The sequence below is a fragment of the Calypte anna genome, chromosome 12, assembly GCF_003957555.1.
Source record: "Calypte anna isolate BGI_N300 chromosome 12, bCalAnn1_v1.p, whole genome shotgun sequence".
Lineage (NCBI taxonomy): Eukaryota > Metazoa > Chordata > Aves > Apodiformes > Trochilidae > Calypte > Calypte anna.
In genome coordinates, this window is record NC_044258.1 from 2116570 (window position 1) to 2142261 (window position 25692).

Below are 25692 nucleotides of genomic sequence, written 5' to 3' on the forward strand. Positions count from 1 at the left end.
CTTCCTGCCTTCCAAGAATCTCAGTGCTTTGAATTTTTGGTTTTTTTTCAAAAAAGAGAAGTTGAATATTTTTTCTTGAGTAATTTGGTTTGTATTTTACAAAGGCTCAGATATTGAGCTAATTGTGAGTTAGAACATGTGAGGCTGCCTGTTTATTATCCCAGCCAACACAGTAACTTCTGCATTATTTATCAGGATTATTTATGATAAGTATACAAGGGCTTATTCTATATGCTGACTTCTCTATTGTCTCAGGAACATGAGGTACTCAATTTTTCCGTCCTCTCTTGTTTTGCCAACACCATCAAAATGCCCAAGGATGGAGTGTCATACAGCAGAATCTGTGTGTGTGTAATTAATGCTTTTGAACTGAAAAAAGGAGTGAATTCAGACTAGATATTGGGAAGACATTTTTTGGTAAAAGGTAATTCACTTGAAATAAACACAAGAAGTTAAAATCGGGGATTTCCAGACCTGTGGCTGCCCCTAGCTATAATTTCACCCAAGTCAGTTCTGTTCACATCTAATGAACATCTAGTGAATAGTTTGGCTGAAGCTGGCAGGGAATAAAGACTTGAGACCTTGCAAATACCAATACCTTGCAAATACCTTGCAAATACCTTGCAAATACCTTGCAAATACTCCAAATACCTTTGTATTTGGAGTCAGAGAGTTGCTTTTCTTCATCTCCTAACCAACAAAGAAATAAAATATTATAGCAAAACCAATAGTATGGCTTTATAAGTAAGACTGGAAAATCACCCGTTCTCTAAGTAAAACAATCCTAGAAATTATTAGCACACAGAAAAGAAAAAAAATCTAAATAATAATAATAATAATAATAAAAAAATAAATCCCCATCTCTAGGAGTAAACAAAGATCTTGCTTTCCAGAGGCCGTGCCCTGAGGCCGTGCCCGGGGGATGGGCTCCCGGCCAGCTCCTCCAGCAGCCTGACCTCTGCTCGCTGCCCGCAGAGCACAGCACCCACTGCCCCACGGCCCCGGGCACGGCACGGCCACACTCCTATGGAGGATGCTCTACAGGACATGTAAGTGAATATTTGCCAGGAGGAACTGGGGCGAAACGAGCGTTTTGAAAGGTTTGAATCCGCAGGAGCGCGGAGGCAGCAGCGGCCGCGGCTCTGCCGGGAGGAGCCCCCGCTCGCTGCTTTCCCCTTTGCTTTTTCCTTCTTAGAGTCTGTTGTGATAAATGATTAGCTACAACTTGTTAAGGGAGCTGAGTGTGTAGTCTGAGCTTTTAAGAAATATTTCATCGTGTTTTCTTAAGCACAAAGACTTTGTGAAAAGGAGCTGCCTGCGCGCTGCAGATTTAATTTGTTCCTAAAGAGATCCACTCCTCTTCAGCTGTGGGAAGACCTGAAACCATATCGTGATTTAACAATTAGCAGATAAAATGAGCAAGCATTACATGCTGATGCTGCCGGGACAAGGGTAATATTTTGTAAGGCAGATAATTCACCCAAATAAACAAATGGGTCGGGTTAGCAGGGGGGAAAACAGCAATGGCTCCTGAGATCAGAACCAGGAAACACAGCTGCCGTCCTTTGGACGCCGGGAAATAAAACATTGTTGGGCATGCCACTTGGCTTAGTCACCGAATCAGGCGACAGAAGTCTGAAATGAATCCCAGAGTTACGGGGAGGAGCGGGGCTCTGCTGCCACACACTCAGCCCGCGGGAGAGACCGGGGGCCTGGGGTGCTGGGGGACACCCCACACCACACCCCCCCCCGAGAACGGGGGGTCTGGCAGCTCTGTCCCTGGGCCCCCCCGGGCTGTGCCCTTTGGATGTCAGGGATCCAAGTGTGTGCCCCCCACCCCCCCCCCACCTTGGGGACCTGCTCTGAGGTCCCCAGGATTTGTCTGCCCAAGGCAATCCCAGCAGCAGCACTGCAGAAGTCTCGGCGTGCCATGGGCATGAGGAGGAGATATATTTAACCCTTGATTCTTGCCTCATTAGCTGAGTTTATAGCATAAAAATATCTGTGGGCCACGTGGCACTGTACCCCGCAGCTCGTTTTCACTTCCATCTCAGTCCCAGTGCTCAGAAACACTGCCTGCTAAAGAAATGATGGTTTATATGAGGGATTTCCAGCTATAACCTGGTTTTTAGTTTGGCTGTTTGGGTTCTAGTGATTCCAGGGAAACTTCATAGCAGAGCACAGAAAGCAGGGAATTCACAATGGAATATTCATAGAAAAAAATCCTCAGCATGCTGTACTGCCACTGCCTCTCAGCGCTGGGCACCTCTTGCTTTAATATTTTAATATGCATATGAAATAGTCTCAAAAAAATAGAATTGAGTCCTAAATGACAGTTTCCTTTCCACATGATGCCTGTTTCTGTTACTACAATACATTACCAAAAATCACTCTGATACAGGCATGATCAAGGTCTCCACGTGCAATAATAATAATTTTTAAATCTCTTTTCATTCTGTTCAGATGATCTCCATTCCTGAGGGTAAATGGAATGAACTCAGGATGTTTATATCTCCCCAAGGACATGCACCATAAATGTCACAGTATTTGACAGCAGTACAAATACTTACTCGAGTTTTTTTCCTCACCTTCCTACACTTTCTAGAGACAAAAAACTTCTTTCTTGTGTATTACAGAGTTATAGATCAGCATTTCAAGAGTAAGGAGGGGTGTAAGCACCTCATTTGATGGCGGGGCACATGATTTTAGGACTTTTTGCCCAGGTGTGTAGGGAAAGGACAAAGGGCAATGGTTTAAAACTTGAAGAAGGAGGATTTAGATTGGCTACTGAGAGGGAATTCTGTACTGTGAGGGGTGGTGAGACACTGGCCCCGGGAAGCTGTGGCTGGAAGTGATCCAGGCCAGGTTAAAGGAGGCTTGTAGCACCCTGGGCTGGTAGGAGGGGTCCCTGCCCATGCAGGGGGTTGGAACTGGATGAGCTTTCAGGTCCCTTCCAACCCAACCCATTCCATGGCTGAGGGCTCGGTGGAGCTGCCAGGAGTAGGGACAGAGGGGTTGGAGGGGGATGCCATGGGGCTCTGGGGTGGGACGCTGGCTTCGGGAAGCTGTGCCAGCTAGGCACAGCTGGCAGTGCCAGCTCCCTGGAGTGCCAGGCCCTGAGCAAAGGCCACAGGGTTAGAGACAGAATCACCCTGCAGAACAGCTCAAGGACGGGCTGGGGACACCCGCTCCAGGGCTGGGACACTTCCCCCCAGAGACCACCGAGTGGCAGCACTCGCAAGCTGCCAGCAAATTATCTTTTTTTTTAAAAATATTTATTTATTTATTTAACTCCCAGACTACCTGGGGCTGTCTCTCATAGAAAGGTTTACAGCACGTATCCCAAATCCTTTCTGCCCTACCATTGCTGTAGCCTTCCCAAGTCACAGCCCGTCAGCTGGGACACACAGACGTGGGATTATCTCCCTCTTTTCCAGAGTATTGCTGTCTCTTTTCCACAGGGATGGGGTGAGATGGCACAGAGGCAAAGCAGGGAAAACCTTCCAGGAGCTTGTGGAGCAATCACACAGTGGTTGTCTCCTGGGTGTCTTGTGCTTGGGAACTTGATCCGTGTGAGTTGTGTGGCTGAAGCATTTCTCTACCAGTCCAGATACAGACTGCAGCTTTTAGTCCCTCTGGAAGATTTTTGTCCCTCTTCCAGATAAAGATTTCATTCATAGTTTCAACACAGTTACAAATTCAACGTAATTACAGATCTCCCTGTGTCTTTGCCATAGTGGAATTCTGCCTTTCCCAGTACATTATAAAAATACCAGATTTTCAAGAAAAAAAAATATAATTGCAGTAATAAATAATGGATCCCTTTCTTTATAAAAACTTGCAAAGCTGATGTTCAGCCTCACTCCTCTGCAGCATTTATCCCTAGAAAGGCACCCTGTCCTCCACACCTCTCTGGGAAATAAAATGCTGATGAAATCTGGTGCAGATAGGCGGTTTTGAAATGTACAGAATTCTTCGTACAAGTTAATAAGTTAGTATATCCCAGTTAGATGCCTCGCTGCAAGCTTTTCTCTGAGGAAACTTGATCTTGCTCCTTGGACTCGACCCGTCCCATTTATTTCCCTTACACATTGGAGCTGCATTTAAACCAACGTGCAGCTGCGGCACAGGAAAAACAAATAGCCCAGAATCGTGGAATCCCGGGATGGTTCGGGGCAGAAAGGACCGGAAAGATCTTTTAGTTCCACCTGCCCTGCATGGGCAGGAAAGGTGACCTGAGGTCTGTCCCTTCTCCAGCTGAACAGCCCCAGCTCTGCCCGCTATGTAACGCAGTCATACACTGCATGCGGATGGTATGGAAATGGAGACACGGCTTTGCGAACAGTTAAATTACTTGTGGGCGAGTAAACTGCGGCATTACTAATTACACCAGGAATAGTTTCAGACCTGTCAGCTCTGCAAGCGCAGCTCTCACCTCGGCACCACGCAGCCACCGCCACGGCTGCACAAACACCTCCCGGGCAGGGTGTGGTGGCCACGGGGCCAGCGGAGTGTGTCCCGGGCGGGGCCGGTTCCTCCCCGAGCACCCCGCTCCTCCCCCGACATCCCGCTCCTCCCCGGGCACTCCGCTCGTCCCCCGGACACCCCGCTCCTCACCCGAGCACCCCGCTGCTCCCCCGGCATCCCGCTTTTCCCCCGGGTAGCCCGCTCCTCCCCTGGGATCCCGCTCCTCCCCTGGGATCCCGCTTTTCCCCCGGGATCTCGCTCGTCCCCCGGACACCCCGCTCCTCCACCGGGATCCCGCTTTTCCCCCGGGATCCCGCTTTTCCCCCGGGTAGCCCGCTCCTCCTCCGGGCACCCCGCTCCTCCGCCAGCTCTTGCCCCGACCCGGGAGGCGGTGCCCGCCCGGCCGCCCCTCCCCGCCCGGCCCCGGCTCGGCCCGGCCCCGCCGCTGTCCCCAGCAGGAAGGCCGCCAGCCCGGCAGCGAACCGGGCAGGGCCGGGGCCGTCATGGCCGGTGAGTGCGGGGCGGGGAGGCAGCTCCGGCGGGAGGCGGCCCCTTCGTTCCGGGGGTCGGTGACCGGAGCCGCCGGGGCGGTGCCTCCCGTGCGCGGGTGCCCGAGGCGCGGCGGGCCGGGCGGTTCGGCCTCCCCGCAGGGGCAGCGGGAGGATCGCAGACGCACCGCCTCAGGCCTGGGCTCCGGGGGTGGGCAGCGCCGGGCCCGGCTTTGCGCGGGGTTTTGCGGCCCCATCCGGGCTGGCTCAGGACAGCGGAGGCGCGGGCAGGGCCGGGCAGGGGTCGGGAGGCCCTGGGCACAGACCGGGTGCTGGTGCCCGGCCCCGTCTCTGCTCTCTGCGGCTCTGCCCTGCCCGGTGACTGCTCCCCGGTTTCGGCTTGGAGGACCGGGAGTGTGTGTGAGCTCATGTCACACTCAGGTATCAAAAGCGGGGCGGCTTAGGCATCAGAAGCGAGGGGTTTAATACTTTGCTCATTGTTTTTTCTCTTCTTAAAAAAAAAAAAAAATTCAGATGAGTTACTGAATTCTACAGCTCTTTGAGAGGTGGCTGTAGCCAGGGTGGTGTTGGCTTCTTCTCCCATGTACCGAGCCGTAGGATGACAGGAAACAGCCTCAGGTGTGTCAAAGGAGGTTTAGGTTGGAAATTAGAAAAAAAATACCCAACAAAAAGTATTGCCAGACACTGACACAGGCTGCCCAGGGCAGTGGTGGTGTCACTGTCTCTGTAGAGATTTAAAAGGTGTGGTGCTGAGGGACATGGTGGCTTTGTCAGTGCTGGGGTTGGACTCAGTGCTCCTAGATCTGTAGAATGGTTTGAGTTGGAATTTAAAGCTGATCCAGTTCCATCCCCCCTGCCATGGGCAGGGACACCTCCCACTGGACCAGGTTGCCCCATCCATCCTGGCCATGAATGCTTCTAGGGATGGGGCACTCATAACTTTCAGTGTGGGGTTCTTTTTGTTTGTTTGAGCAACTTTCAGTGCTGGTTAGCACTGCAGGGCAGATAGCACTGAGGTTTCTGGAACGGATGTGTACAAATCCTGTCTGGTGTTAGGGAGGCTGTCAGAGAGATGTGCTGGGGTTTGTGTCAGTTGCAGTTAAATTTATTTGCTTGTGATGGTCCTGCCTGCTTGCTTGGTAAATTGAAGGCATCTTTTAGGGGGAAAACAAACAAAAAATGAAAGCATTATAAAGCTGCAGCGGTGTCAGAGATGGTATCAGTAGTACTTACATAAATACTGGTGGAGGTGTTAGTTGGGAAGGGCAATAGGGAGTATTTAGGCTCATGGGGTGTGGGTGACAGTGTGGTTATGTGTTGCAGCATAGAGAGAAGGGGCTGATCACAGCCTAGGAAATGCAATTAATTATTAATTTACTGTGCTAAACATGAGGTGGCAATGCAGACCCACATCTAAGGTGCCATGTCCTTAGGGCCACGGGTTTTTATCCACAAGGGCAGTGAAAGCAGATGGCAAAGGAGCGTGTGCAGGGGGGCTGCAGAAGGCAAAATTCCATTTGATATTCCTTCTACAGAAACATCACAAGAACTTTTATGGTTGGGATGATGAAGCAAGATCAAAACTACACTGGAGTTTTTGACAGCCACTGTAACCTGAAAGTTCTGTTTGGTGTGACCAGTGCACTGTGCTTCCAGGTGGTGACAGCTTCCAGGGACCAGGCACCTCACCACAAGGCACTGCAGATGCCACAGCACTTGTCTGACATCTTGGCTGCTGCCTGCCTTAGGAGTTGTCTCTGTAATGAGAGCACACTCTGTTCATAAATTGCAGTCACAGAATCATCAAGGTTGGAAAGGACCTTCAAGATGATCATCAAGTCCAACCATCAGCCCTGCACCACCATAACCACTAAATCCTCTCCAGAAGCTCCATGTCTGCCTGTTTTTTGAAAACCCCCAGGGATGGTGGCTCCACCACCTCCCTGGTGGGCAACCTGTTCCAATGCTTCACCACTCTTTCAGTCAAAAAATTTGTCCTAATATCCAGTCTGAACCTCCCCTGGTGCAACTTGAAGCTGTTTCCTCTTGTCCTAAGTAGACACTAGAGAGGAGGCCAGTGCCTGCCTCACTGCAACCTCCTTTCAGGTAGCTGTAGAGAGCAATAAGATCTCCCCTCAGCATCCTCTTCATAGAAGGAATTTTGGGGAGGTGGCTCTCTTGCCCTTGACGTTTCTCCTGGAGGTGCTGGGGAAGACAGTCTGGCAGTCAGGATGGCATCCCATACCATACCATCAGGTTTTATTATGAGCCTTCTTACTTGCAGGAGGAGAGCACATTTCAGCAGCCTTAAAATGCCAGTGCTTTGGATAATGGCTGGGTCATTGTTCAGTTATTGCCAGAAAGCTATATTTGGTGTCCATTTGAAAGGAAGAATAGAGATGTGTCATTTTATGAAGGGTTGCAGTGGGGGTGATTTTTACCTTCAGTGAAAAATGATGAGTCTGTTACTTTGTTGCTGTCATTTGCTGATTGTGCGTTTAATTATTATTTATTAACACTTTCTGTGGCTTTTGTGATTTTATGTATCCTGTTCTCTGCAGAGCTGCTGGCTACAAATAGCCACTAATCTCCTGCTTTTGTTTGATATCTCTTAATTATATGTGTACTTCCTTCCATGTGTGTGGTCAGGTGCAGGCTGCTGTGTATATTAGCATGATGTGAATCTCCTGTATGCCAGAGGCTTTCTGTATCCTGAGTAAGATAAAAGAGTGGTTATGATGCCCATGGTGTGTCATGGGCTTACAGTAATTATAAATTGGTAATGTGAAATTATGACTCATGTTTTCCTCTCAACTGCCAGAGACAGTTCCTGAGTTTCTGTCTGTCTCCTTGACAAGCTGCTGGGTAAGGAAAATACCAACCTTTTTTTAAAGCAGCCTTTAGGTCAGGATCAGGGATGTGGTATCCAGTCCCAGGTGCACTGCTGCCTCTCCTCACTGGGGCTGAGCTCAGTCCAAGCCTCCAGCCGAAGCCTGCAGACACCCCCACTACAGCTTGAGCAAACCTGTGGCTGGTCCAAAACCTGATGACAGGATTAAGCCCAGTTAGATTGATGTTCTGGTAGAGGAGAAGGTGTAAGTGCAGTAAAATCAGATCTGAAGTAGGGATTTAGATGCAATCACAAGTCTGAGGGTGTGGAAATGCCTCGTGATGTGATGCCTGACCTGCAGGCTGTGGTTCATTGACCTGCTTTCCCAATTTTGATGCTCTGAACTCTTTGGACAAGTATTGGCTAAGAGCATGACTGCCCTTTTTGTGCTGGGAAAGCTCCTGCTTAAAAACAAGGTTTTCTTAGCATAAAGATCTTTAATTTTCCTTGCAGTATCTCTGAGACAGTGAGATAAAAGGTGGATATGCAAAACATCCCAAACAACCACTCCCTAAATTCTTGAGACCTGACAGCACATCAGTAGCTTTGCTGCAGTTGGGAAGCTGCCTGGTTTGAGGTTTCTGTTACTTTAAATTAGTGTTCAGTATTGAAAAGCTGCTGCTCTGAGCACTGATGATTAAACCTCTCAGCACAGACATTTTTGTGGCCTATAACTGGGCCTTCACCAGTGGTAAATGGGAGCAAGTCCATGCCGTAGCAGAGCTGCCAGAGGTGGGTGTCTTCACATGCACACATGTGCTTTCCAGATACCCTTATCGTGCTAAAGCAGGGGGCTGTTTCCAGCTGCCAGGATTGCTGAGACCTTTTTTTGTTGGTTTTCTTCAAATTTAGTATCTGGGGCACAATTCTGCACTGGTGGGTGGTATGGGTGGGAAGTTTCACTTCTCTGCTCTACTGGAAGCCTGCAGGAAATTCCTTGTGTGGTTTGGGCAGAGATTTCTCAGAGCTGGAGGAGAGACAAAAGAGTTTAGGAGTGAGAAGTGAGATGCTGGAAGGGTGAAATATTTTTGCTCTGCTTTTATTGAGCAAGTGTTGAGCTTGCTGACTTCTCTTCAGGAAATGTTAAAACTTGCACCCCGTCCTAGGGACTGAACTGAAGTAAATTGAAAGAGGTGAAGGTGCAGACAGATGAAACATCTCTGTGGGAATGGGAAGGAAACAAGTGGCTTCATGATTGCTGCTTGAAAAATGGAGCATCCCCTTGGATGGAAGAAGCATCTTGCAGATGTCTTGAGCCAGGGGTAAGACCTGTCCTTGGCAGGCACAGTGGAGCCAGAGAGGCCCAGAACACTGTGTCTTTCTCTGTCTCTTGCCTTTTGGCTTAGATGTGAAGAAGATCTTGCTGAAGTCTCAGTGAGGCTCATGGCCCCTGATACCATGCACCAGTGCCCAGGTTTCAGGTGGCAGCAAAAAGTCCTGGGTAGGACAGGTGATTATTGAAAAGAAGAGCATGGGGTGCTCCTGACTGCTCAGAAGATGGAAATGCAATCTGCAGTTGCCACTGAACTTCATGGGTGTGATTGCAGCTGACAGAATTCTGTGTGGGGATCAGTAATGACAAGGCAGAGAGAGAAGAAGAAGGGAAGGAGATGACAATTTGATCCTTCTTTTATTTTAGTTTGTACACTGGTTCTGCAGGATCCTTGTCATGCTTTTAGCACTTGCTGTGGTTTGTTGTTTGAAAATCATGGTGTTATTTGAAATTTAATTGCTCTGCTAGCTGTCAGACCCTGGTTTAATGCCTGTTTTTTGTAAGTTTCCAGAAGGTACAGAGTTGTTGGTGACACGGAAAATCACTACAAATCATGTAGCTGAGGCAGAAGGAGGAGGAAGCTGCAGGGAGTTTGGTACTTCAGTCTCCAAAAAGTATTTGCATGAACAGACTCAACTTCACAGTCTCCTGGTCCTTGCCTCAGCCTTTTGTGCATGCCAATGAGCTGATTTGAAGAGGAGAAGTTTGATCTCAACCCTGAATCAGATAACGTGGAACTTCTTGCATCAAAAGAGAGTTGCACAGCAAGTATGTCAGGCAGTGTGTTTCTGACAGTACACTCCAAAGCTGCCTTGGCAGCAAGCCATGGAGAAGCAAGGCATTAAAAACATGTGGAAAAACCATGGTGTTGGTATAAAAAGTGAGAATGGAGCTGAAATCCTCTGGTGCCTGTGGAGTCACAGATCTCTGCAGCATCAGTAGTTGCCTGGTTTTATTTGGACAGAAGTGACACTGGAGGAGTTACTGGTGTGTGATGGCCACACTGAGAGGTTTTCCCAGTTTCTTTACTGTAAATGCAGTTAGTGCTGCACAGCTGCAGAAAAAGGGCAGTGGGATACAAAAAAACCAACCAACCAAAACCCCCCCAAAACATTCACAATGTAGAAAAAGCAAGGGCTGTATCTAGGTGAAGTGCATCCTGCCAATCTTTTCCTTTTGTTGATCTTCTCTAATTAGCGGGGCACAAAGGACTGATAGTTATGTGTATTCAGGTAGCCAGAATACCTTAAACCCTATGCATTGAAATGGGGAATGTGCTGGGGGTGTGGTGGCAGAGGGGGAGTTTTGGTTTTGTTTTCTGTGCTGCTTGGTCGTGAAGTGCTGTGCTGACATCTTACCACTTATTTCTGATCCTGTCATAGACATTCTCTTCCTAAATCTGGTAAGGGCACAGTGACCCATGGAACCAGTCTGGGGCTGTATCTTTTTCTAGAGACAAACAGCTGTAGGGAAAGCTGTGCTCCTGCAAAATCCACTGCTGTCAAATGAAAATGGTGCCTAACCCAATAGCAAGTTGTATTTGTGTATTTGCAGAGGCTTGGGTTAACACAAAAAGATGTGTTTTATTTGTATATGTGAGTGTATTTCCAGGGTTGGCAGAAGTCCTTCCCTGGAGAAACTTCCTAGCTCTTTGGCATGTTCCTGATGTTCCAGTGTTTTTTCAGTCTGGGCAGTTTCTGCTGAGCCAGCTGCTGCAATCTCCCTGGACCAAAGGTGTCCAGAAACTCCCTGGGCACTGGGAGAGGTTCGGGCCAAAGAGGGGCAGCTCCATCAGGCCCCTGCCCTGCCTGCCTCAGCAGGAAAGGTCCTGGGATGCTGCTGTATCCCAACATCACTCATGTACAGAATTTGAAGCCAGAGTTATGTCCTTTTACCATTCTACAGCAGACAGAACCTCTCTCTGTTAAATATTTACATCACAAAATTTCTAAAGCGCATTGAACTCCACCATGGGACTTCATAAATGGTAGAAAATTTATCTTCAATTTAACAACTTCAGGGCTGGGTTAGATTAAAAATGCATCAGTGCTTGACATTAAAGAATTTAGAACTTTTTCATCTAGGAAAGAGGCAGCACAAGTGACCATCCAGGAGTTCAGATGTGTGTAATTTTAAGTGGACGGGTCTCTGAAAGCACATGACTCTTACTTTGTTTCTTTAATAGATAGTTCAGCTTTCTAAAATTACAGGATGGTGGTAATTTTATTTTAGGTGTTTAATCACTATTAGGAAAATGAAATGTAGAGATTTAAAAAATGGCTTGCTAATAACTGCTGTCCTTTGTTCTTTGTGTCTTTTCTTTCCAGACCAGTCATACTGTCACCGCCTGCAGCACGACATCTATTTCCTCACCAGCAATAGCAGACTGAATGAGCAAGTGGTTGATAAAATTATTCTTCAGCTTAACAGAGTCTACCCTCAAATTCTTACCAATGCAGAAGCAGAAAAGGTAATCTGAGGAGTTTTACTGTGTCTCTGAAGGTTGCATGTGTTGCTCAGCTGCCCTTCTCCTGACTTGACTCGTGGTGCCACATGGAGCCCATCTTGCTCACCTCTCACTTGCTGACCAGTTCCATCTGGGATCTCATATCAGAGGAGAAGTCACAGGGCTGGCACCTTCCCTGTGCCAAGTGGTTATGAGAGGACACTGCAGCAGCAGCAGCAGCAGCTTAGTGCCAGAGTCCCTGCACGAGGGCTGCGCTGTGCGTGCACAAGTGTGCACTATCCAGAGCCCCTCCACCCTGCCTTCTCCTGGACTTGGCCTGGAGTGTCATGTCAGGTGATCTGTGCTGCAGCCAGCTGTGCCCACAAAATCATCCCTATTAGCTTAATCAGTTTTAATTGCTGATTAATGTGATTAATAGCTCCAAGTATCTGTAGAGGAAGGGGGGGCATTAGTCCCACCTATAGGTGTGGGAGCTGTGGGGAGTGGATGGAGTTAATAACATCTTCCAGTGGTGCTGTGATGTGTGGAGGAAGGCCACCCTCCTGCCATGAAGCTTTTGAAGATGGATGAGTGCTCTTAGGGAAAAAGATCTTTTAAAGATGAGTGGAGTGAAAGGTAAGGTCACTGAACAGCTTCCCAGACCCTAATTAGATCAGGGTGTACTTACGCCTTCTGTCCTCACTGTCTGAGCAAGGGTCAGGGTGCTGGCATATCAGGATTTTAACATTAAAAAAAAATAAATCTCATTCATAATCGAACTCCATGGGGATGAGTAGAGTTCTGGTGGTGTAGATTATCAGCTGAGCCAGTCTGGCCACACAGTTGTGATAACCACTGTGAAACACACAATTTGAGATCATCTCATTCCTGCAAGAGTTTCGAGATAAACATGTAAAGATCTGTGAGATGTGACTTGTGTCTTCTGCACTTAGCAGACAGAAATGAACTACTTTTGCATGGGTCCAGGCAAGTTTCTGTCATCTCTGTTGAGTGTTTAGGATACTTAGAATCTCAGCTCCATCCCACAGACCTTGGGAAAGTTTCAGTCAGGATAGGGAGTGCTGCATAAGGCATGTTGGACTCCAGTTGATCCCAAAAATCCAGTTGATACCACAAAGTATCTGCTGTACTTCTCTGAAAGATAACGCTTTGCTGAGAATGGCTTTGGGTGTTATCCACGTAAGATGACATCAGTTTGGTATCTGTAAGGCTGGGTATGTGTTTTCATTCACTTTGTAAGGACTCCTTAATATCCAGCTAACTTTGGACTACAGAAAAGAAGTGCTTTCTGCTGCAGCTGCCTGAGTGATGAGAGGTTTGTATGCATGGCACTGGGTATGGAGGAGTTTCATGGGGGTGGAAACAGTGACATGGAATCTTGGATGCATGAACACTCCAGTTGTTGGGACTGTAGAGAAATAAGATTAAACCAGGTGCCTTGAGTTTGCCAGAGAGTGTGGTGTGAGTCCACCTGTGCCTGGTTAGGGCAGGCCCCCTATTACCAGGGGGCCAATAAAGGTGGGACACACACCCACAGAGAGAAGCTCACTCTGGTGCGAGGCATGGAGAGGTCAGCAGCTCGTTGAGCCTCAGGAGCAAGAAAGGCTCCTCCCGCTACATGGGACTACTACTACAAGCAGTGTAGAATCACAGGGTGATTGGGGTTGAAACATCCAACACTTCTGCATGAGCAGGGACAGATCCCACCAGACCAGGGTGCACAAGGCCCCATCCAACCTGGCCTTGAACACTGCCAGAGATGGGAAGCATCAGTAACCTCCCTAGGCAAACTATTCCAGTATCTTACCACCCTCATGGTGAAGGATTTTTTTCCTAATATCTAACCCAAATCTACCCTCTTTCAGTTTAAAACCAGTATAAGGCACCTTTCTGTGTGATCACTACTAGGCAAGTAAGGGAAAACTTGAAAACAAAACTTTACAAGGAATTTTGTTGATATTTTCTATCAACAGCTATCAGGGTGAAGTTGTTGCAGAGCAAGTGCCATGTTAGTTTGCATGCAGAGAAAACATGAAACACAGAATAGCTGTCACTTCATTAGGGAAAAAAAAAGAATATGCTCCTCATCAAGTGCTCAGTGTTTTAAAACCACTCTGCAATGCATGTTTGTCCTTTTTGGGGTTTCCTTATTTTTTTGGCCCGTTCTTTTAGCAAATACAAACCAAGCTCCAGATCTTTCCTCCCTGGCAAACTGCAAAGTGATGTAAACTCATTCTCCAGCTGATCCAGTCTCTTGTCTGATGGGCAGTTTTTCTCTTACAGTTCCGGAATCCAAAGGCATCACTTCACACCAGGCTCTCAGAGCTGCTAAAGCACCTTCAGAAGAAAGGAGACAGACACTGTCAGGAGTTTTACAGAGCTCTACAGATCAATGCTGAACAGCTCTATAATGACCTGCCAAGCAGGAAAATCTTGAGTAAGTGGACTTGCAAGATGACTGAGTTGTGTATTTCCTCATCTCTTTATTACAAAACGTTGTTTCAGATGAGTTTTAGGTTATTTAAATAAGCCTCTGATTTTTGGGGTATGCCTTAATTCCTTCTGACTGGAACTTTCCAAAAGCCATGAGAGGATTTGATTGCATAGTTCTAGTTATTTGTTGACTGTGTGGGCAGTCCAGAACTCTTCGGTTTGAAATATGAGGTCTTTATATGGTCTTTAAACCAGTTTAAGTGCAACATGTAAGACACTATAACACATATTAAGTACAAGTTCTCTTTTCATAACCCATGGTAGCTTGTTTATTTCCCTTGTGTTTACTCTGATTTGCAGCACAGGAGAACATTGCAAACCTTGATTTTGTTAAGCCCAAAACTCAAGTCCCACAGGTTTGGCTTTCCCTCAATCCATGGATGTCCTGGTTGTGTTTAACATGAAATAAGCATCCCTGGGCCCTTGATGCACTGGGATTTTAATCACACAGGACTTGTTTAGTGCAGCTGACAGGCCTGACTGATGTCTGCAAAGCTGCTCCCCCAATACACATCCATCTACTTCAGAAGGACCAAGGCTCAAACTGACTTTAAGGGTTGGACTAGATGATCTCTGAGGTCCCTTCCAACCCGGCTAATTCTATGATTCTATGACTGTACTGCAAGGGAGCTCATTTCTTTAAGGAAAAATATTTTTGACTTGCCAACCTGCGGTTATGCTTACTGTATGTTGGTGTTTGGGTTTGCTTTTGTTTTTTTCCCCAAACTGGAGGGAAAAACCACTTTCCAAGTGGGTGTGAAATAGGTTCAAGCATCCCACGTACTGAAATGACTTGATGAGTTTGAGGGAAAGCTTCCACACTTAAGTTAATAAAGCTGCAATGGGATGCAGTTTGAGAAATCTGTATAAAATACCTAACAGCAGTAATACTTCACTGGTCAGTTCATTTCTAGCTGTAGGAAACTCCACAGTTAGGTGCCAGGAGTAGTTTTAGATATGGGTCAAACTCCAGTGAGATTCAAACCATTAGACCAAAAGCCCATGTGTTAAAAAATAAAAAAAAAAAACATATCTATCATTTCTGAAGTGAAAATGGCATTAAAACTGTAATTACCTTTGGAAATAATCCTTGGTCTAGCTTCATTTTGCCTTTTATTTTAAAGGAGAAGTTTATATCTACCCAGCACAAACACTGCACTGTTTTCCTGCCTGCATGGGGAAGTTGCAAAGTTACCCCAGGTTTCCACATCCATACCCAAACCCTCCTGAAATGGGAAAATCTGGGTGCACCCCTGCCTCAGAATCTCAGCTGAGCACAAGTCCCACTTGTTTCACCGTCCCAGCAGCTTTCAGGCAGTGCTTTTGATCTGGTATTCACCTTGCAGAAGGCAAGAAGCCCTTGGAGGAAACAGGCTCTTAAATCAAGAGCCCTTGGATGGGCCATTTGTACTTAGCTGAAGAGCAACAGGTTTTCCTAGAAGGCACGAGGCAGCCTTTATTAAGAGCAACTTAAGAAGTCTTAAGTAGTCACTAAGAACTAAAATTTCAAGTGTGTGTTGATGGCTTAGGAGTTTAAGCTCTGTTAATGGTCAGTGGCACCTTTTACAAGCCACATCTGTGCACCCAGTAGCCAAGCCCTGCCTGCATCCCATGTTGGGATGTGCTTGTCCTGGACTGCAGGGAGCAGTCCCTGGGCAGCTCCATCAGCAGACCTGGGGCTTCCTCTGTTCCAACTCCTCCTAACAAGGACCTGGGCTAGAAGTGCTTCACAGAAAAAAAAAAAAAAAAAAAATCAAGCTGTGCTGCCTCAAAACTGTTTTGCTGCTGTTGCATTATGGAGAAGGACTCCTGTAACCACTATAAGGCACTCAGTTCTCTGTATCTGGCTGTACTCTCTTATGTTAAGAGCCCTGGAATGATGAGAACAGTTTCAATAACTGAGTTAAAATACTCCTACATGCTAAGATTCTGCACTTTATATCAACCTGACAAGGAAATAGTTGTGTGAATGTTTGCTGTTTCTTATGAGTTCTGTAATTAAAACAAATGTCTGCACAAAAAAAAAAATAATAATGGTCAGTCAGCATCTGCACAGCTTTTGAAGATAAAACTGCAGTAATTGCATTCTTCATGCCAAGTTCTCTTCTCAGGATGAGCTGTTATTATTCAAGTAAACTAGGACAATTTTAATATTAGACATCATCCTTCAGACCTCTAACATGTACAGTCCTTCTGTTACTCAAATGTTGCTCATAGCAGTAGTTGTTAAATGACTCAGATTTAGCACAGAGCATTGACAGAATTGACACTAGGATTTGTAAATGAGAAGGAAAGAGGGAATCCCTGTCATGGGGACTTTGTTCTAATGCAGGTTGAACTGAAACGAGCACCTGGAGAAATGATTGGTGAGGACACTGGTGAGCTAATATGGGTTACATGGGGCTGGACATGTTTTCTGCAGGGCACATCCTTTCAAAGATTTATTTTTTATTTTTAAAACAACTTCAGAATCTGTGCTAGAACAAAATTTCATGGGCTGGAGTCTAATATTGGGAGGGCAGTGCTCAGTAATGTCTCTCAGCCCCACTAGGGGTGGGTGAGGCACACGGCAGCTTCAGAGCCAGGAGCCCTGGGTGGGTTTTTCTGTTTTTTTTTTTTTTAATTTTTACTTTTTTCTTTTTTCTTCTCTTGTGTCTCTTTTCTCCTTTTTTTTTCTTTTTTTTTTTTTTTTTCTTTTTTCTTTCTTCTTTTTCCTTTTTTTCTTTTCTCTTTTTCCTTTCTCTTCTTTCCTTTTCCTTTCTTTCTTTTTTTCTTTTTTTCTTTTCTTTTTTTCTTTTTTCTTTTTTTTCTCCTTTTCTTTTTTCTCTTTTTCGTTTTCTTTTTTTTTTTCTTTTTTTCTTTTTCTTTTTCTTTTTTTTTTTTTCTTTTTTCTTTCTTCCTTCCTCCTTCTTTCTTTCCTCCTTCCTTCCTTCCTTCCTCCTTCCTTCCTTCCCTTCCTTCCTTCCTTCCTTTCCTTTCCTTCCTTCTTCCTTCCTTCCTTCCTTCCTTCCCTTCCTTCCTTCCTTTCCTTCCTTCCTTCCTTCCTTCCTTCCTTCCTTCCTTCCTTCCTTCCTTCCTTCCCTTCCTTCCTTCCTTCCTTCCTTCCTCCTTCCTTCCTTCCTTCCTTCCTTCCTTCCTTCCTTCCTTCCTTCCTTCCTTCCTTCCTTCCTTCCTTCCTTCCTTCCTTCTTTTCCTCTTCTTCTTTCTTTCTATTTTTTTCCCCACTTGACCACAAAGTCCCTTGGCTAACACGTTCTTTTGCAGCTCCCAGGTGTACTCCAGGGCAGTCATTCCTCATTGCAGTGGGAGCAGTGTTGCCCACACAGTGTTCCCTGGTGCTGCCCACCCTTTCTGCACCCAGTGTTACCCCCACACATCTGTGTGGCACAGGCACCCCCAGAGGAGCTGCAGCACTTTCTGCCCACAGCAGAGCACCTTGCCTTGAGGTCAGCCTCCTTGTCTAGTGAAATTTGGAGAAGGACAGAGGCACAAAAAGGTTTGTGGCAGATGTTAGCAGGTCATACCCCCAGGCTTTGGAAGGAGCTGCAGACCAGAATCCAGCTGAACAATCCCTGCCAAGCAGCTGGTTCCAAGTGCTTCATCTGCCAGATAGATTGATGCCCAGAGACCCACTGAAGAACAGGAAGAATGGTGATGAGTAAATGATAGGGGGTGGCATTAGATGAGATGTGTATCAGCAAACAGGTTGTGTGTATTACAATGACAATTCCTGGCACTGTGGAAGGATTAGCTCCTGCTTTTTGCCTCATTTGGGAAGCAAGTGTCATGTCCTGCCCATGGTTAGGGCTTAGCCAGAACAGAGGGGCTGCTGCAGCTTTTTGGAGTTGCATTCCAGTTCCCAGGTGCCTGTGGCAATGCCTGTGGTCAGCACAGATCCAGATGTAACCACAGCCATGGTTTGCCTTTGGAGGGATTAATATTTCATATAAAAATCGGGTGTTGTTCTGAAATGTGTTGTTTTGCACAATTTTGCACATGCTGATGATGTTTGTTTGCTTGCTTGAGCTGAGAACTAACTTTTCATGTGTTGCTTTTATTTCTAGAGACCACAGATTCCACAGAAATAGACACATACAAGGAGAAATATATGCTAAATGACAGGGGTAAATAAATGCCTACAGTGTCACCGGATGGAATGGCTTTTCAGATTATGATGCAATTTATTTTATCATGTAATTTGCATTTCATGTAACAAATTGTTTGCTTTATGATGTCTTTAATGTCTCAAGTTAAGTGGAATTAATGGAGGATAACACTGAGCTGCAGTTAAGGAAACCAGTGCCAGGAGAGACTGTAGAATTTAATCAATATTTTTTTTACAGTTTTACACAATTTACACAATTTTACACAATTTACAGTTGTGTTTTTATTTACACTGTTACAGCTAAACTCTTAATTTGCTGGGATTCCTTCAGTGCTTGAATAGTAAGGTCTATTCAGCTGCAGCTGTGGTCATTTTGCATAAGGTCATTAATACTTTTTTTACATAGCTTAGATTTAATTTTTTTTTCAGTTTTTTTAAAGTTTTCAATTTAATTTCAAATCATTTGAAAACAAGGGAAGGAAGATGAACAAGAGAAAACTTAAATATATTTTTCTTAGGAAAACATGTTAATTTTATCCTCCTTCTGCTGTTTAATGCCCAGATCACACAGGCAAATATTTTATTCACTGGAAGATATTTTGACAAGAAATTGAAAATCTGAAAGAAAGAAAGATGAAGAATTTTCAAAGTTTATAACAAGCTGTTCTGTCATTTCAGTTTCTCCAAGAGAAAGCTGAAGCAAGGGGCAGAAATAGTTGAACTTGATGTTCAGGACAAACAGAGAAGGTGCTTGGAAAGTAAAAAATGAAGGAGCAACCAAGTCCTTGCTGTTTCCCGATGTCCTTGTCCTGGTCAGCTCCACTGAGTTGTCACTCTGCAGCCCCTCTGTCCTTAAACTGACAAATGGAATTTAATTGTAGCTGTATTGTAGTGAAGTAGTAAATACCAATAGAATAGGAGATAAAAAAAGAAGCAGATAAAAATCTTTATAGGGTTTGTCTGTGGGTCAGAATGAATGACAGAGGTTTTATTGAACACCAATACTGAACAGCAGCATTACAGGGCAAGAAATTCCAGGCAGGAAATGTTTCCAGAGGGAGATTTGGCTCAGGTGTGTGTGTGGCTCTGCATCTCAGCTTCCAGCAGAATTGTAAACAAGAACAAGAGTCTTTGCTCTTGTCATGAAAATGGGATTTATGGAACATCAGGAGGGGAAAAACCCAAACCCTAAAAATCTGCTTCTAAGGCATCGCTGCCTCATTGCTGTTCTGGTACCCACAGGCAGTGCCCTGGGACAGAGTGAGATGCTAACTGGGTGGTGAGGTCCCAGCAGCCTGCTTAGTATTTTGTTGTGGTGCTTCAAGGGGGTTTTGCACAAAGTTTTAGAGTGAGAAGACTTCTCTGGAAGTTTTCACTTCAATTCTGCAGGATATACTTGGATGAACAGAGGTGAAAAGTAAGTAGTGTCAGAGCAACCTTAGTGAAAATTAATTCCAGGGTAGTAACTGTGCTTCAGAGTCCATGAGCTGCAGAACATTCACAGTTGTGAATGTGTTAGCTGCTAGCTTCATTTGAATCCATCTAATTATGCATATTAATAGTAATTGGTGATTCAGGAACTGAGCTAAACTTCCACTGCTCTTGTCTTAACAAGTTTCCTTTCTTGTTTTTTCCAGGTCCTGTGTTTTTCCTGGCTTGTTTTAGTGTTGCTGCAGGCTTTGCCTTATTTTGGTACTGTTATAGCTCAGGTATTGTACTGGGATGGGGTTTTTTTTTTCTTGATAGCATTCCTTTAGTGATGGGAGAGTTGCATGTCTCTTGCTCTAACATGGCTTAATTAATAGGGCAGGTCAAGATGTCATCACTCATTAATGAGTTAGGATACAAATTGCACTTCAGACATGCTGGGGTATAAATAATGGATAGTTTGCCTCCAGAGGATGCCACAAATAGGGGCTCTTTTTAAAGACAGGAGTCATGTGAACTCCTGTTGCTATAGCAATGGGTGATGGTAGCCCTGGGACAGACCTGGCTCCCACCTCCTCTGGGAGCTGGTTGAAGTGTGACCAGTGCCCAGACTGGAGGAGACTGGTTCCATTTGCTGCCTTTGTGCCTCTTGCTGGTTTTGGGTTTAGCTCTCCCTGAAAGTCAGGAGGCAGCAGAGCACAGTCCTACCTCCTGCTCACCCCACAGTGCAGGATTTAGCAGAGAGGGGGTTGATGATGGATCAACTTCAGGGGAGTGGTGATTCCAGTGCTGATGGGAGAGAGGATGCTGATGCAGAGCTGTCACTTTCTCTCGAGTCTCCTCCTGATGCTGTGGGAATTGCCCATCATGGAGCAGGATCCAAACTCCATTTGGGTTTAGTGCCTTCTGCTTCTCATCCCTGGGCCACACCAGTCACAGTTGGACAGTTTTACTATTATTTTTTTTCCAGAGCTGAAGGCTACAGTGGACATTTCAGGTGATGTGGGAGTCTGGGCAGTGTTACCCTTCATCCCCAGGTCAGTCCTTCAGCCTGACTGTCCCTAGAGTCAGGATTTAAGGCTGAAAGGAACCCACTAGAGCTTCAAGGCTAACCTGAGTGTTTCATTAGCTGCCATCACTTCCCTTCATCAGGTTCCATCACCAGCATTTAATGGAAGCATTTCATAAAAGCATTTGGAGCTGACACAAGAACCCCAAAGAATCCATCACTTCACTTGATCCCAGTTAATTGTCCACAGCATTAGGACTGTGTGTGTCTTAGTCCCAGTTTGAACTGGTTTCAGCTCCATACTATCATTTTGTTAAGCCTTTCCTTGCCAGATTGCAGAGCTCTCTGTGTGCCAGATAACATTTCATATTTTCTCCCTGTGGAGGTTCTTGTGCCTCAGGTCAGCTCTCTGACTTGAGTTTTGCTAAAATTACCAACTCATCTCTCCAAGTCCTTTGCTACAAGGCTCTTTTTTTCCAGTTTCTGAGGCTTTTCCCTGTGCAGTGTGTCCGTGCTCCATGTGTGACAGGGCCACCAGTCCTGGGTCTGATATTCCAGGCTGTGCCCAGGTGTCAGGCTAAGTCCTTACCCAACTCCATGAGCTCCTCCTGGTGTGTCTTAACCTGCAGCACTGATTCCTGACATCCTCATCCTCACCTTGCCTTGGCAGTTGATGCATACAACGTTGAAGTCAATGGGCTTTCCTCTAGAGTCATTTTTGTCATTGGTTTTTATTTTGGAGCTGGAGTTTACCAGCTAGAATGAAACTTATTTATGTTCACCTTCTCATTTCCCTCCCATCTTTGTTCCCTTTTAGATACGAAAGTCATAGGAAGAGCCAGGAGGATCTTGGGCTTTTCTCCCATTATCATAGGAAGACACGTTAGAAATATTTGTATGTTGTATTTGGAAGACATATCAAGAGATTAAGGAGAAGCTGCCTCTTCACTTGCTGTACAGAGTGCCTGCCAAGGGAAGACAACGGGGCATGAATATTCATGTATTATATTCTCATACCAAAGATTTTATTAACTAGTGGCATCTCTAATTGTGTTGCCTCAAGATGTATTCAGGATTTCAGCTATATATGTCCTTTCTTATGGGAATGGACCATTTATTTTTGTAACTGCTTATTTTAAAATATTTATCATTTGGGTAAAAAAAGTATTTTTAATACAAACTTTAAAATTATATCCTAAGTGATCATGGGTCTTAAGCCATGCTTGCCTATATGTTTTATACTGAAATGAAGGAGTACAGCTGTTTAAAGAATGCTAACCTGTCTTGTGTCAGAAATAATTTTAGAAAGCACTTAAAAAACCCAACATGCACTCAAAGCCTTACAAAGAAGTGGATCTCCATCTCAGGATTGTCTGATTTGTCTCAGTGACCCTGTGTGCCTGGTCCTTGCCATGGTTCTGGTTCTGTCCATGCCTTGTTCACAGCTCTGTGGGTGGCTGTGGTGTGGGGCAGACTGGTTCTCAGCCCAGGGAGACTGGAATGGCTCATCTGAAGCACTTGAAACTACCAAAAAAAATGTTTCAGTTTTATTTAGTTTTTCCTGTGTAGTGTTCTGCTGTCTGTGTAATAAGAAACTGAAGTAATCCAAGATATTTTGCAGGGACTTAAGTGCCACTACGTAGGGCTTTTTTTTATAGACAAATATATGTATCCTGAGGTTGTTCAGAATGTTCTTTGATGATGTTATGTTTTTCTTATGTGAGTTGAAACCTGAAAAACTTGCAGAAACCATTGCAGGGCTGAAATCCCTGAGGGAGGTGCAGAAGCAGTTTGGGGTTTCTTGGCTTTTTGAACCTAACCTTGCTCCTGCCCTGCTGATTACAAAAGGATTCCCTCTTCCAGGGTGGTGGTTCTGAGATGACTGAGAAATGGCAGAGCAGAAAGAGCTTGGGGAGACCATGCCCCTGTGCTTGGTGAGAATGATGCTTTGTGTCCCTTTGTTCAGTGTCTGACTGAAGAGATTTCCAGATCAAATCAAATGTCACCTGAACAAAAGTTGCAGCTGCATCAAAAGCTGCCATGCACTCTGGGATCCCATGCAAAAGTTTAAGTCAGTTGGAGAGATTTTCTCAAACTAGGCTGAGAATTGTCTTCCAGCTTTAAACTTTATTCATGGTATAAAAGTCTTTTCCAAAGTAAACAATTTAAAATAACTGCGTTTCCCTCCAGGACAACACTCACCTGATAGAGCAGCAAGCACGTAATCCAGAGAAGGAACTGAATAGAGGGCCAGATTTCAGATAAAAGACCCAAAGAGCATTTGCAGGAAGTATCTTGAGGGATGACAGAGGGCTCAGAGGACTCTGGTTTCACTCTTAGGATGCACTGCTTTTACCTGGGGCACTGGAGTGTGGCTGGGACCTGAGCCAGCACCATGCAGAGGCAGCCACATCCTTCCTGAGGTCAGATCTCAGGAAAAGGCAGTGTGGCTGTGGCTGGTGTGAGTGCAGTTTGTCTCACAAACCCAAATGAAGTGAAACGGGCTGCAGGGCCAGGGCCAGAGCCAGCACCAGCTCTTTGGGTCAGTCCTCATCCTGCCCAGCATCAGCTGAGCTCCCGATCCTGCTGCAGGGGAGGGCAGGGGTGTGATAAGCACTGATGGCTGCAGTGTCAGACCTGGCTCAGGTCTGGACATCAACAAAGGAACATCCATGGGAGCAGTTTGTGCAGATTTCCCCTCCCCTGCCTCCACCCCTCTTGCATTTCCTCGATGTCTCTGGGGCTGAGCACCTTTCCTTTCCAGGATCAGCTCACCCCGAGGCTCTGCTGCACCAGGAGCTCCTGTCCTGCTGCCTCCCCCTTGGGAAGTGCTTTAATTACGTGCTGTTGTTCTGTCTTGTGTCTAAGGTGACAAGAGGTTGGGTTTTCTTTGCTCTAAATGGAAACACAATGTCCTTCCCCACTGCTGCTCAGCCCCTGGAGCAGCCCCTTTTTAAGGGGCTGGGAAAAGCACCTTTGAAATCTGAAGGGGTTTGAAATCTTTGCCTTGAAGCCAACTTTGCAACCTTGTCAGAGGAGCAGTATTCCAGTTTGCACACACAAACCAACATTATTCAAAGTAATTGCAACACCTAATTTTAAAGCAGCAACGGAGGCCTCAGTGCTGCTGGGCACCTTCTTTCTCTTTAGATTATCCACCGGTTTTTCCTTTGAATAACAAGCTGTAATTTCAGTTGCAAAGTGCTGTGAGCTATGCTGAGACCCAAAGAAGTTACTGGTGCCTTATTTAATCCACAGGTGAGCTCCTGCTGTGCTTTCTGGTTCAAGAAAGCCTTGCAGCCCCAGGAACCCTCTTGGGTCCATGAAAGTGCCCCGGGAACACACTGCCTGGGCACTGGGATGTGGTCCTGCCAGTGCCTTAAACCAAGTGGCTTTCTTGAGCCTTGAAAACCATGTGCAATAGGAAGGTTTACTCGGGGGGGTGTCTGTGTTTCATCCCTTTCTGAGGCTGCTTGGAGATGGGGAAGCCTCATGGAGGATGGTGGGATTTAGAATAAGCTACATCCCTCCCCTCCCCCAGGGCTAGGGCTGGGAGCAGAGAGGAAAAAATGAGTCTTGATTGATCCCAGTGTTGTTAAAGGACCCGGCAGCAAAGAACATAAAATAATCTGTGCCTTTATTAGTGCTAGCTGTTAATTTCAGAAGTGCAAGTGAGGCTAGTGATGAACTTGATGTGCACAGGTTGGGAGATACTGTTTTTCTTGGAAGATTTTTCTTTCAGGAGCAAAGACTGAGGTTCAACACACTTCTCCCCAAGCACATCTGTGCAGCAAGTCCAGGTCCTTGTAGGCACACTGAGAGCAATTCAAGCAGGGTCTTGGATGAACCTGTCTGCCTGCAGAATTCCAGCTTCTCCGTCAAGAATAACTTGGCATTTGCTGCTGAAGCTGTGCTGGTCTTTAGGCATGTGCTTTACTCTATGTGCAGGGAAGTTGTCCTGGCTGTGTGAGATTCAGTAGGTGGTTAGAAGTGCAGAGAAGCCGTCCTGGGGAATGCCACGCTGCTTGTGCTGCAGGCAGTGATGCGCCTGAGCTCATAAAAAGCAGCCTTGCTTCCAGCATACCCACACCCTCTGCAGCCCTGGCTGCAGGAGGAGAATGTTTGCTTTTCCCTTTGGCAGCAGAACTGTGCCTTTAGCTGCTTCGGGGGCTGAGGAGCCCCAGCTGCTGCCTGCAGGATGCTCCAGGAGGTGAGCAGGGAGGTGCTGTGCTCTCCGGAGGGTCCACATGGAGGTCATGGAGCACTTGGCTCCTCTGCCAGCTCAGGTCCAGCTCAGGGACTTGGTGCAGGGCATTGCTGCTGTGCAACCTCTGCAGGAGCCCCAAAGGAGGGGAAGGGAATGAGCTCCATGCTCTGCAGTCTGAGGACTCCTGATAGCTACCCAAAAATCATATTCCTTCTGTGTGAGTGTTTTTAAGGAATGGGCTTTTTTATTCTGAAGCGAAGCTGAACGGACTCCGCTTCTCCTCTCGGTGACTCCGGGGGGAGCGGAGCCTCCGAGGTGGTGTCCCAGGAGCCAGCCTTGGCAGGAGCTGAGGCTGAGGGTCCTCCCTCTGGTGACAGGTCAGACAGTGGATTTGCACAGTCCCGTGTAAAACCAGGCTGCTATTTAAAGCACCTCGGTACAATCAGATGTGGCTGGAAGGGCTGAAGTGATGCTAAACTGAGCAGCTCCGGAGCTGCCGGCTCCAGGTTTCAAAGCTGCCAAGGCAAAGTTACCCCTCTTGCTTCTTGCACTTGTGATTTGTTTTCTTCCCCCTCCTCGTACTGTAATAAATCACAAACAGATCTGGTCAAAGTTTGCAGGTGTGGATGCTTCTCCCTGCAGCTCTGTGTGCAGAGGGGTTGCCCTGACACTGGGACATCCAAACTTTGCTGTGCTTTGCAGGTCCTGGGGGGTGGGGGGTTTGTAACCATTTCTCCTACCATGTATCTTCATGAATTCTGTAGAAATTAATGCAATTTGGATTTTTTAATGGGATGAAGCTGGCAATGAAACTGAAATAAAATCTGTGCTGAGAAAAACCCAA

The 25692-nt window shown here is 46.2% G+C and overlaps 1 protein-coding gene across 3 annotated transcripts; it reads left to right on the forward strand.

Moving 5' to 3' along the window:
• The first annotated feature begins 917 nt into the window (after positions 1 to 917).
• CARD19 (caspase recruitment domain family member 19) lies at positions 918 to 25692 on the forward strand. Of its 3 annotated transcripts, none has more exons than XM_030458246.1 (6): positions 918 to 1049; positions 11467 to 11609; positions 13890 to 14043; positions 18164 to 18223; positions 19842 to 19913; positions 21459 to 25692. In XM_030458246.1, the coding sequence occupies exons 1-6, from the start codon at positions 1034 to 1036 to the stop codon at positions 21569 to 21571; spliced, it is 558 nt and encodes a 185-aa protein (XP_030314106.1). In that variant the 5' UTR covers positions 918 to 1033; the 3' UTR covers positions 21572 to 25692. The 3 variants fall into 3 exon arrangements, with proteins under 3 accessions (XP_030314106.1, XP_030314109.1, XP_030314108.1); XM_030458248.1 differs by lacking the exon at positions 918 to 1049 and adding an exon at positions 4897 to 4977; XM_030458249.1 differs by lacking the exon at positions 18164 to 18223.

Coding starts and splice junctions, on each gene's coding strand:
- CARD19 (XM_030458246.1), top strand. Junction 11,610..13,889: donor CCAATGCAGAAGCAGAAAAG/GTAATCTGAGGA, acceptor TTTCTCTTACAG/TTCCGGAATCCAAAGGCATC. Junction 18,224..19,841: donor ATATATGCTAAATGACAGGG/GTAAATAAATGC, acceptor TGTTTTTTCCAG/GTCCTGTGTTTTTCCTGGCT.